Source organism: Arachis hypogaea, chromosome 16 (assembly GCF_003086295.3).
Source record: "Arachis hypogaea cultivar Tifrunner chromosome 16, arahy.Tifrunner.gnm2.J5K5, whole genome shotgun sequence".
NCBI lineage: Eukaryota > Viridiplantae > Streptophyta > Magnoliopsida > Fabales > Fabaceae > Arachis > Arachis hypogaea.
Window position 1 is genome coordinate 72,551,683 of NC_092051.1, and position 12,038 is coordinate 72,563,720.

The 12,038-nt window shown below is 46.2% G+C and overlaps 2 protein-coding genes across 2 annotated transcripts; both read right to left on the minus strand.

Moving 5' to 3' along the window:
• Positions 1–4,549: 4,549 nt before the first annotated feature.
• Positions 4,550–5,926, minus strand: LOC140180134 (uncharacterized). The gene is made up of 2 exons (XM_072220542.1): positions 5,084–5,926; positions 4,550–4,918 (listed from the first exon to the last, which is right to left on the minus strand). Exons 1-2 carry the CDS (start codon positions 5,924–5,926, stop codon positions 4,550–4,552), a joined length of 1,212 nt encoding a protein of 403 aa, XP_072076643.1.
• Positions 5,927–5,993: 67 nt separating this feature from the next.
• On the minus strand, positions 5,994–7,109 carry LOC112757151 (uncharacterized). The gene has a single exon (XM_025805757.1). It carries the CDS (start codon positions 7,107–7,109, stop codon positions 5,994–5,996), a length of 1,116 nt encoding a protein of 371 aa, XP_025661542.1.
• Between the last annotated feature and the right edge of the window lie 4,929 nt (positions 7,110–12,038).

Consider the following 12,038-nt stretch of genomic DNA (forward strand, 5'->3'; position numbering starts at 1 on the left):
AATAAATAAATAACTGAAAAATAAACTTTTGATAAGGTATAAGAAATTGGAAGTCCAGTCTAGTTAGCCTTATCAATGATGATGAAAACTGAATCTTAATTCCACTTAGTTAACCTTTGCTATAACAAGGGAAGGTCAAGCGACTAATTAGTTAGATCTTTGAATCCTAGTTAATTCCTAAGAAAAGATTGGGATTATTGAAGATCAATTCAATTAGCAAGGATAACAATTATCAATTATGCTATTGAGTTGGATAATTCCTGAGTTACTGATTTCTTAACCAAGACCAAAAGGGAAAATATCTAAATTAAATTAAAAGCATTCATATAAATAAAGCAAAGCAAAATTAAGTCTGAAAATACCGCGAATTGCATTCACAAAAGAACTTAAATCTAACATACAAATTAAATTGGAGAAATAAATAAAAAGAACATTGAACCTGGGATTGAGAGTCACTCCTAAAACTAAGAGAAGTCCTAAATCCTAATCCTAAGAGAGAGGAGAGAACCTCTCTCTCTAAAAAAACTACATCTACTCCTAAAAATTGTGAATTATGAGAGCCTCTCATGAATGGGTAGATTCCCCCACTTTATAGCCTATAATCTGTGTTTTCTGGGCCGCAAACTGGGTCGAAAACAGCCCAGAAATCGCTGGAGAAGAATTCAAACACGCTGATTTCCATCACTGCGATGCGGCCGCATGGAGCACGCGGTCGCGTCGCCTAGCGTCAGAGCAACTATGGCATATTATATATCAAATCAAAGCCCCGAACGTTAGCTTTCCAACGCAACTGGAACCGCGTCGTTTGGACCTCTGTAGCTAAAGTTATAGCCGTTTGAGTGCGAAGAGGTCAGGCTGGACAGCTTAGCAATTTCTCCAACTTCTTGTATTCTTTCTACTTTTGCATGCTTCCTTTCTATCCTCTGAGCCATTCCTGCCCTGTAATCTCTGAAAGCACTTAACACACATATCAAGGCATCTGATGGTAATAAGAGAGCATTAATATTAGCAAATATAAGTCCAAAGAAACATGTTTTCAATTAAAGCACATAATTAGGAAGGCAAATATAAAACCATGCAAATAGTATGAATAAGTGGGTAAAGAGTAGATAAAAACCACTCAATTGAGCACAAGATAAACCATAAAATAGTGGTTTATCAAGGAACTTCGATGCTGGCACCTTTATAGACAATCAGCTGATCCCTGGTACGGAGGACCACTTTCTCGGTACTGAGCTTGCAACCCGGGTGAGATGGATGTATCGCACCCTTCTTCGTGGAGCTGTGATAGCTCGGAAGGCCGAGTTTGAGTTGTCGGGCATGCAGGCATTGCGAAGGAAACTTGAAACCGCTGCCAAAGCCAACAACAAACTCAAGGCCCAGGTTGAGAAGCTTCAGGAACAGCTGTCCGAGGTGAAGAAAGGGTGCAAGGGTGCCGAGGAGAGGGCTGCGTCCTTTGAGGAAAAGATGAAGGCCTCCGACGCCACCGTTTCCCGTTTGACCGAGCGGGAGATGAATCTGGAGAGCCAGCTCAATGCCGCGCAAGGTCGTGTGGTTGCTGTGGAAAAGGAGCGCGACCAGGCCATTTCGTCGGCTAAGGCTGCCCAGGCCGAAGTTGAAGAGCTTAAGAAGAAGCACAAGGCGACTAAAGAGCAAAGAAAGAACGCGATCTTCATGACTGAGGAGGCTCTCAAGGCTCAGGTGAAGATCGTGGTTCCAGACTTCGACACATCGGCTATTGGGGTCTTCAAAACAATTCAGGACGGCAAGATTGTTGATATGCCCCGAAAGTGAACTCTTGTAACTTTTGCTTTTGTATGGCCTTGTAAGATACTTTTGTTGCAACTGTTAAGACCTTTGCTATGTTTTAATGGTCGCCTGGTCGGCTTTAAAGTATTGCCTTTATCTTGTTTGTTTAGTATTGTTTTTTGTTACCGTTGTTCCGGTGTGGACTTATTGCTTGTGTCCGTTTTGCCGTTTACGTTGGTAGCATGGTTGAAACCGCCTTGATCACGTTATCGCGGCCGTTAGTTATGGCTCTGATCCGACTGGCTCCCGGGGTGATCAGTCCCGGGTTCCCGTTAAAGAACGCGATTGTGTGGGGTACGTGTTAGAGAATAGTCGTTAGCTAAACGAATTCATGAACACGGTAGGAATTTGATAAAAGTAAACCATTGGGAAATAACATTTGGTAAAAGTAAACATCTATCTAGCTCGTCAGGCCGCTTGGTCGGTGCGCCCAAGCTATGAATAGAACCTCCTCAGGTTACCTGCATTCCATGTTCTCAGGATTTCTTTGCCGTCGAGCCTTTCCAGCTTGTAGGCACCTTTGCCAAGCACTTCTTTAATTCTGTAGGGGCCTTCCCAGTTTGCTGCCAGCTTTCCTTCTCCCGGGGTCGGTTGCCCGATGTCGTTGCGCCGCAGGACGAGGTCCTTTTCCTCAAATTCCCTCCTGAGGACCTTGGTGTTGTAGCGTAGGGCTATTCTTTGTTTCAGCGCTACCTCTGATAAGTGGGCCATCTCTCTAACCTCGTCTACCAGGTCTTTGTCTACTGCTTCTTCTACTCCTGCGAGAAGTAACCGTGGGCTCGACTCGCCGATTTCTACGGGTATCACCGCATCGACTCCGTATGTTAGGCGAAAGGTGGTTTCTCCTGTGGAACTTTGCTCGGTTGTTCGGTAGGACCAGAGGACCGAGGCGAGCTCGTCGGCCCATGCGCCTTTTTTGCTATCTAGACACTTCTTGAGACCTAATAAGATAACCTTATTTGCGGACTCCACTTGTCCATTTGTCTGGGGATGCTCAACCGAGGAGAACATCTGCTTTATCCCCAAGCCGGTGAGAAATTCTGCAAACTTCTTGTCAGTGAACTGTGTCCCATTATCCGATATGACAATCTCCGGGATGCCGAATCGGGTTATCACCTGCCTCCACAGGAACTTTCTACAATTAGATGAGGATATGCTGGCCATTGGTTCAGCCTCTATCCATTTGGTGTAGTAGGCGATGGCAACTATGAGATACTTGACTTGTCTTGGGCCGACCGGGAAGGGTCCTAAGAGGTCGATTCCCCATTGTGCAAAAGGTTGGGTAGACGTCAGTAGGCTCAGTTCGGAAGCTGGAGCTTTGTGGAAGTTGGCGTTCTGTTGACACTTCGCATATTTTTTTACGAATTTTCTGGAGTCATTCATCATTGTTGGCCAGTAGTATCCAGCTCGGATAAGCTTCCTTGCTAGGGCTTTGCCCCCGATGTGATGGCCGCAGCACCCCTCATGGACTTTTCTAAGTACGTAGTCCGTCTGGTCGGGGTGTAAGCATTTCAGCAAAGGTTGGTTGAGTCCCTTTTTGAATAGCTGGTCTTGTATGACCGTGTATTTGGCGGCTTCTCCTCTTAACGCTTTGGCTTCCTTCTCATCCTCAGGGAGTTTGCCGCTTTCTAGGAAGTCAGTGATGGGGTCCAACCAAAGAAGGGCTTATTTTGGTCAGGTGGAGGGCAACTGCCGGCTCTTTCGTGATGCCTTGAATGAGGGAGCGGTTGCCGATTCCAGGTTTTGTGCTCGCCAGCTTGGATAGGAGGTCTGCCTGTGTGTTCCTCTCCCTTGGAACGTGTTGGATCGTGATCTCTTCAAATTGTTTGCTCAGCTCTTTGACCCTCTCTAAGTATTTCTGTAGCAGTGAGTCTCTGGCTTGGTAGCTTTCATTCACTTGCGAAGTGATGACTTGCGAGTCACTGCATACTTCCAGCCTCGTGGCCCCAACTTCCTGAGCTAGAACCAAACCCCCCAGGAGGGCTTCGTATTCTGCTTGGTTGTTCGATACGGAAAACTCGAACTTGACCGACTGTTCGTAGATGACTCTGGCCGGGCTTTCTAAGATGATCCCGGCGCCCCCAGACGTCTGGTTGAAGGCTCCGTCTACATGGAACTTCCACCGTGTGTCCATGACTTCAATTGGGTTCCCGGTTACCTCCACCAGGAAGTTTGCCATTGCTTGCGCCTTGATTACATGTCGAGGTTCGTAGTTCAAGTCATATTGGGACAATTCGATGGCCCAGGTCATCATCCTTCCTGCTAGATCAGGTTTCTGAAGCACCTGACGAATCCCCTGATCCGTTCTCACGACCACCTGGTGACTCTAGAAGTACTGTCGCAATCGGCGGGAGGAGACCAGAAGTGCCAGTGCCAGCTTCTCCAGCTTGTTGTATCTAAGTTCTGCCCCTTGCAGTTCTCTACGCACAAAGTAGATCGGTTGCTGGGCCTTCCCTTCTTCCCGCACCAACACCGCTGCGAGCGCCCCCTCTGTGATGGCTAGGTACAGATTGAGTGGCTCTCCGGCTTTCGGCTTCCCGAGCACTGGGGGTGCTACTAGAATCTCTTTGAAGTGGTTGAAAGCTTCTTCGCACGCAGGGGTCCACTCAAATGCTATTCCCTTCTTCATCAAAGCGAAAAAGGGTAGGGCCTTTGCTGCCGATGCACCGAGGAAATGGGACAACGCTGTGAGCCTTCCCGTCAGCCGCTGAACGTCTTTGATGCAGCCCGGACTCCTCATCTAGAGTATTGCTTGGTACTTTTCAGGGTTGGCCTCCACTCCCCTCTGGGTTATCATGAATCCCAGGAACTTTCTGGCCTCCATGGCAAAGCCGCACTTAAGCGGGTTGAGCCTCATGCCGTGTTGTCGGAGGGATGTGAACATGTTTTCCAGGTCGCTTATGAGATCGTCAGGGCGGGTGGTCTTTGCGAGGATATCATCCACGTAAACTTCCACCGTCTTGCCGATGAGGTTGGAGAATATTTTGTTCATCAGTCTCTGGTACGTTGCCCCCGCGTTCTTCAGGCCAAACGGCATCACCCTGTAGCCGTAGGTCCCCCCTGGCGTAATGAACGCCATTTTATCCTCGTCTGGCCGGTGCATCGGTATCTGATTGTAGCCGGAGTAGGCATCCATGAAACTCAGATACCGGTATCCTGCAGCCGCGTTGACAAGTGCGTCAATGTTGGGAACAGGGTAGCAGTCCTTAGGGCATGCTTTATTGAGATCGGAGTAGTCCACACACATTCTCCATTTCCCATTGTGCTTTTTTACCAGGACCACGTTTGATAGCCTGGTCGAATAGTCCAGCTCCCGGATGAACCCCGCTTCGAGGAGGCCGGCCGTCTGTCTGGCCACTTCCTCTGCTCTTTCCTGAGACATTTTCCTCCTTCTTTGGGCTACTGGTTTGGCTTCCGGTCTGATGGCTAGGTGGTGCGACATGAGGCCATAGTCTATGCCCGGCATGTCGACAGGTGTCCAGGCGAACAAATCGCCATTGGCTCTGATCATTTCCATCAAAGGTCCTTTTAACTCATGGGGGAGGTTCCTATTGACGAACGTGAATTTTTCCTCCGAGTTCCCGACCCTAAACTTCTCCAGGTCCCCTTCGGGTTCGGGTCTTGGTTTGTCATCAACTCTGACATCCAAGTCGGCGAGAAATATCCCCGATGCCTCTTTAGACTTTTTTCTTAACGAGAGACAGGCGTTGTCGCAAGCGACTGCCGTTTCCAGGTCTCCTCTCACAGATCCTATTGACCCTTCTTCAGTTATGAACTTCATTACTAACATCCTCGTGCTGATGACTCCTCCTAGGTCGTTGATTGTCTTTCTCCCCAGGATGATGTTGTAGGCGGTGGAGTCCTGTAGGATCACAAATTCGGCCATTACCGTTCTTCTCCCCTGGCCTTGTCCCAATGAGATCGGCAGGGTGATTATGCCATCTGGCTTGATGAAATGGTCGCCGAGCCCTACGACACTGTGCTGGTGTGTCTGTAGGTTGGCGTCCTTTAGGCCCAAAGCATCGAACACATTGCGGAACATGATGTTTGAGTCTGCCCCCGTATCTACAAGGATTCGTTTGACGAGACCAGTTCCTACCCTGGCCGTTATGACCATGGGAGGACTCCCTCCGATCTCATCGAACCACTGATCCTCCGGGCCGAACGAAATGGGTGGGAGCTTCCTAGTGCTTCGCGTAGAGGATGAGGAGACCGCCAGGACTTTTGGCGTCTTTCCTGTGTGCCGACCTTGACGTGGGTGCTGCATTCCTAGCTGTTACCACGTTCACTATGGTGAGGCCCCAATCGTCGTCCTCCGGTTCTTGGCGTCGCTTCGGTGCCCGAGTCCTATCCTCACCGTCGTGGTCGCGATTCCGTCGCCTCGGCTCCCTAATAAGGTGGGAAAATTTGGCTAGCTTTCCATCCCTGATGGCCTGCTCTAGTGCATCCTTTAGATCAAAGCAGTCTTGGGTTTTATGCCCATAGCCCTTGTGATAATCACAGTAGAGGCTTCGGTTTTTCCCTGTTTGTTCCTTCAGTGGTCGGGGCTTCAACAAGATCCCTTTTTCGGCAATTTGTTGATAAACTTCCATGATCGGCGCGGTGAGGAGAGTGTAGTTGGTGAACTTCCTGACACGAGGAAATGGTCTGGGTGCCTTGCTCGGGCCGCCGTCTCTGGCATGTTCCTTTTGTCCTTCTCTGCTTCTGCGGTGCCGGTCTTGGTTGTGAGAGGGCTGCCGTTTGTTGGCGGCCACGACTCGGCTCACTTCTTCGTCGTTGATGTACTCCTTGGCCACACATTGGATTTCCTGCATACTCCACACTGGTTTCGTGGTAAGGTGCTTTCTGAAGTCCTCGTTCAGGAGTCCATTCGTCAAGCATAAACTTGTGACTGAGTCCGTCAGCCCGTTGATTTCCAGGCACTCATCGTTGAATCTGTCTAGGTATTTCCTGGTCGACTCGTCAGGTCGCTGAGTCACCCTGAGCAGGTTGATTGGGTGCTTCGCCTTTGCAATTCTGGTCATGAATTGGGCTAAGAAGGCATGGCTGATGTCTGCGAAGCCGGTCACCGAGCCCTGCGGGAGGTTATTGAACCACCATATTGCAGGTCCCGCTAGGGTTATCGGGAAGGTGCGGCACCTTACTTTGTCTCCCACTCCCTCAAGGTTCATTTTGGCCTCAAAGGCCATGAGATGTTCCAGTGGGTCTTGCGTTCCGTCGTACCTCATGTCTGTTGGCTTGTAAAAATGTTTTGGCAGCCGGACCTCGAGTATGGAATGATGAAACGGGGTCGCCCCCATTATCACGGGTCCCCGTGTTCTCGTTGTTCTTCCTTCGTCGTCCTCCCGACGAGCGTCTTCGGTTCCTCGATCTGTAGTACGCCGCCTTTCATGTCAGGCATAAATGACGGGGTCATGGCGTCTTCTCGCGCGTCCTCTTTCCCCAGTGCTCTCGGATTCTGCCTGGGGGCTGGGCGTGCGTCTGGAGTGGCTCCTAAAGTGAGAGCGGGAGTGGCTTTATTCTGGGGTGTGTTGGTCGCGCTCCCTGTCTGCTAGCCGGCGTTCCAAGCCTTGCATCCTATGGCGTAGTTCCTGCATTATTCTGGCGTGGTTGTCGCCAGTTCCCCCGAAGGGGCGTCTCTTGTGGGATTGTGTTGTGTGTCTCGGAGGGGACCTTGGATGTTGCTGGGAAGCAGTCGCAGCGGCATCCCCTCCAGGCTCGGCCTCGCGGCTTGTTCCAGTTTGGACCAGTACGAAGTCCATGGTCGATCCCCACAGACGGTGCCAATGTTCGGTAGGTCGGGTACCGGACGGATCGGATAAGTATCCTAGTCAACGAAGGGGAAGTCGTCTGGTCGTACGTCTCCAGATTGGGGGTAGGCGAGGTCCCGAGCTCTTCAGATGTGAAAGGGGGGTGTCACCTGCAAAGACACTCCGACGCTCTAGTCAGTCTAGTGTGCAGGCAAAAAAAGGGGGAGATTGGTATGTGACATACCTTGGGGGAAGGGTAGATCCTTCTCCATTTATACCGTGTCAGAGGTGGGCCCTGCAGGGACAGGCCCACCTTCTTCGAGGCCTCCCTTGCACAGCTGTGGCGAAGCTGTCAAAGACGCGTGTCAGGGATGCATGTCCGGGTCGGAGTCTGAGCATCTCGCCCCCGACCGTTCGGGTCGGGTGTTGCTCGGGTCGGGCCGGCCCATAAACTACTTGGGCCAGGCCGTAATAGTCTCCAAGAACACATGTTCACATGTATGGCTAAGTAGTATGATGATTCATGAATCCTACCAATTTGAATATCAAAATAAAGTATAAATAGACTTGCAAGAAAAACGCTCATGAAAGCCGGGAACAAGGAATTGAGCATCGAACCCTCACCGGATGTGTATCCGCTCTAATCGCTCAAGTGTATAGGGTTGATTCACTCAATTCTCCTCTAATCATGCTTTCCAAGATTTATTTTTCATCTAACAATCAACAATTATTCAATGCATGCATACATTCATCATGAGGACTTATTCATAGGTTGTAATGGGGCTAGGGTAAAGGTAGGATGCATATGGTCAAGTGAGCTTGAAATTTGAATCTTTGATTAACCTAAGCTCTCACCAAACACATATAACAATCTATACAATTCTAATACAATGCCTAGCTACCCATGATTTCCACTTTTTCACATACTCATGCATTCTCTTTAATTCACATTCCATATGCATTGATTTTTATTGAACTTTACTTTGGGGCATTTTTGTCCCCTTTTTATTTCTTTTTCTCTCTTTTTTTTTTCTATATTTTTTTTATACATTTTTGTTTTTTTTTCATATATTTTTTTCTCAAACAAAATAAGACACGAAGCACCAAAAGTAACCAAGAAATTCTCAACAATTGAGTAAAAGGATTCAACATCAATATTAAAATAAGAAACTTAGAAAAGAAAATAAGACTAAGCTATAAAAACAAAATTAAAATGCAATGAATGAAAATAGGCAAATGCAATAAAAGAAAATGGAAGAAAAGATTTTTTTTGAACCGGCGCGGACGCGTCATGCACGCCCACGCGTCAATTCGCAGGTTGGCTCATGGACGAATACGCGCCAGGTGCGCGCACGCGCGAGTTGGTTTGTGCCTCGCGCACAAAGTAGGCGCAAGTTAGGCACAACTCTCTGGAATTTGGCTTGGAGGTGAAATCTTTGCATCCACGCGTACGCGTACATGGCGCGTCCACGTGGATGATCGAAAATGCTTGAGGCGCGCGTACGCGCCATGTGCACGCACGCGCGGGTTGGTGCTCTGTTTTTCAAAATTTTTCCAAGTTCTTGCACCAAACCAAGCTTTCCAAACCTCCAAACAGCTACCAAAACACCATAAAACCTTATTTAACCTACTAAACTACCAATTATACTCAACAAACTCAACAAAACATGAAATTAAACTAATTACCAATATGTACAAAAGGGAAAAATGAAAAGAATTTACCATGGTGGGGTGTCTCCCACCTAGCACTTTTGTTTATTGTCCTTAAGTTGGACTTATGGGGAGCTCCTTATCAAGGTGGCTTGTGCTTGTAACCATCTTGGAACAACCACCAATGCTTGAATCTCCAATAAGCTCCATTCTTCAATGTTAATATCTTCAAGCTTTGATGGAGTTCTTCACAAACCATGAGCTCCTAAAGTTGGTTTTCCTTGTGCGATCCGGGATCCCGCACTTTGTTTTGACACCCATCTTCAAAGTGATCATCATGATTCCAATTGGGTGGCATGACCTTAGAATTCTCAATTAAGCACCCAAACATTCTCCTAGACCCATGCAATTTGGTTCTACACCAACCATTGCCATTCAACTTTGAGCATGCAACCATAATAAACTTAGAATGGTGTTTTCAACCACTACACAACTCTCTCCTACTTTTAACTCCACAAAGAGCTCTAAGTTGACCATCATTTTTAATCAAACCATATTCAAGTGAGAAAGTAAAGCTTAGGGATAAAAATTTTACCCACTTGAATATTGTGTTGGATGGTGACTTAGGAAGGGGTGGTTCTAATGATCTTGCAAGTTCCACTCCCTTGTGCTCTTCCTTGACTATCTCCACCTCTTTACAACTTTCCTCAACTTCAACCTCTTCCTCTTGGTGCCTTACTTCCAATTCAATTTCTTCTTCATTGCTCACCATAGGCATGAGAGGTTGTGCGTCTTCTTCTTTGATCTCCATGGCCAGCCCAATGGGAGAGGATTCAATTGTACATAGGAATTCCTCAATGATTGAATCCATCTCTTGGTCAACCTCTTCAAAGGCATCAACCACTTCTTCCGGCTCAATTATCTCGCCTTCCTTCCCTTGTGGCAATCCTTGTTTCACCCCTTAATCTACACCTTGAAGCTCTAAACTCACTCCCTCACTATGCTCCTTGATTGCTTCTCCACATTCAACAATGGGAGTTCCTTGATCGCATAGGCTTAGGCAGGAGGAGACCATATTGCTAACGGCTTCCGCTAGGATAACCATCTTGGCTCCTAGCTCTTTAAACTTCTTTTCATCCTCCTCTTGTCGCCTCAAGATATGAGATTCAAGATCTCTCAAATCAAACATGGAGGCTTCATCAGAGGGTAGTGGTGGAAGAGATGGTTCATTGTTTGAGGGAAATGCATTGTAGTTGGAAGGTGGTTCATCTTGGTAGGGGTATGGAGATGGTGTATATTGAGGTGGTTCTTGAGAGTAATTGTGTTGGAATGGTGGTGGTTCTATGTGTGGTTCATATGGTTCATAAGGTGGTTGGTATGGTGGATAAGAATTAGGGTCATAATGAGGTGTTTGGTGGTAGGGGGCTTGTGAGTAAGGTGGTTCAAAGTCATGTTGAGGGGGTGGTTCATAGGCATGCGATGGTGGTTGTTGACAATTACAATAAGGGTTACCACATCCATTAGATTGATATGTATTAGGATTAGAATTATACCCATAAGAATCCGGAGGTTGTTGTTGCCAAGAAGGGTGATCAATCCCTTGAGGCTCCTCCCACCTTTGATTGTTCCATCCTTGATGCATGTTATCATTGTAGCTTCCATTTCCTACAACATAATTTGAACCAAACTCATAGCCAAAGTGGTGAGAATTCATAATAGCAAGAGAAAATAAAAAAAAAACTAGTAAGAACTAATAAAAACTAACTCCTAAAACAAGAAAAAAAACTAGCAAAGAAGCATATTAACATATATACAATAGCCAATAATATAACACCATTGCAACTCCCCGACAACGGCGCCATTTTGATGAATGAACTCTTGACGGTTTAGAATTTCCTCAAATGAATGAATTCTCGTTGTAAAGTATAGTTTCCAAACCAATCAATAATTCTTTCATACAAAAATATTGGTTGTTACAATTAACAAACCCCAAATAAGAATTAACCGAAGTATTTAGACTCTGGGTCGTCTCACGAGGAATTGCAATGAAATGCTCAATCATTGGCTATGAAGGGGGTAAGGGGGTTTTTGGTTGATAAGAGGGGCAACAAAATAAATGGCAAGAAGAGTAAATCAAGCAAGTACATAAAGAAAGCAATTAATAAAGAAAAGCAATTAATAAAGAGAGACATTCATGGCAAGAGTTGAGATCATAGGCTTTCCATCCTAGTCATGCAATGATTAATTCATCTTATCTAGTCAACTCCAACAAATGGAAGAAGGTATCATGTCATCTTCACATAGGGAGAAAGTCAAACAAGACTAATTAATCATGTCACAAATATAACAAGAATTTATCTTATTACGTCATCTCCAACATTGGAAGAAGGTATAGGTTATCTTCCATGAGAGAAAGTCTAACAAGACTAGCTAATCTCAATCCAAAAGTCCTAATCAACTTACTAATTAAATTAGCAAAAGATTAGCGTCAATGGAAACAATATTAGCTAACAACTCTAGATCACCAACATGAGTTGGGTTTTTATGACTCAAGATTGCCTAATTACTCTTTCCAAGCCAAGAATGCTCAAAAATCTACTCTAACATCCTTCCAAGCATTTTATCAAACACTTGGAAGGCATACAAGGAAAGCATGGTAAAAGTGTAAGAATAATAAATCTACCAACTACTAATTGCAAGAAAAGTAAATTCACAACTCAAATCAACAATTAAAAGATCATCAAACATTAAATTTCATTAAAGAAAAGATCCAAATCCAATAAAGGGTTCATGAACAAAAAAAAAGACATAAAAGTAAAATTGACAAGA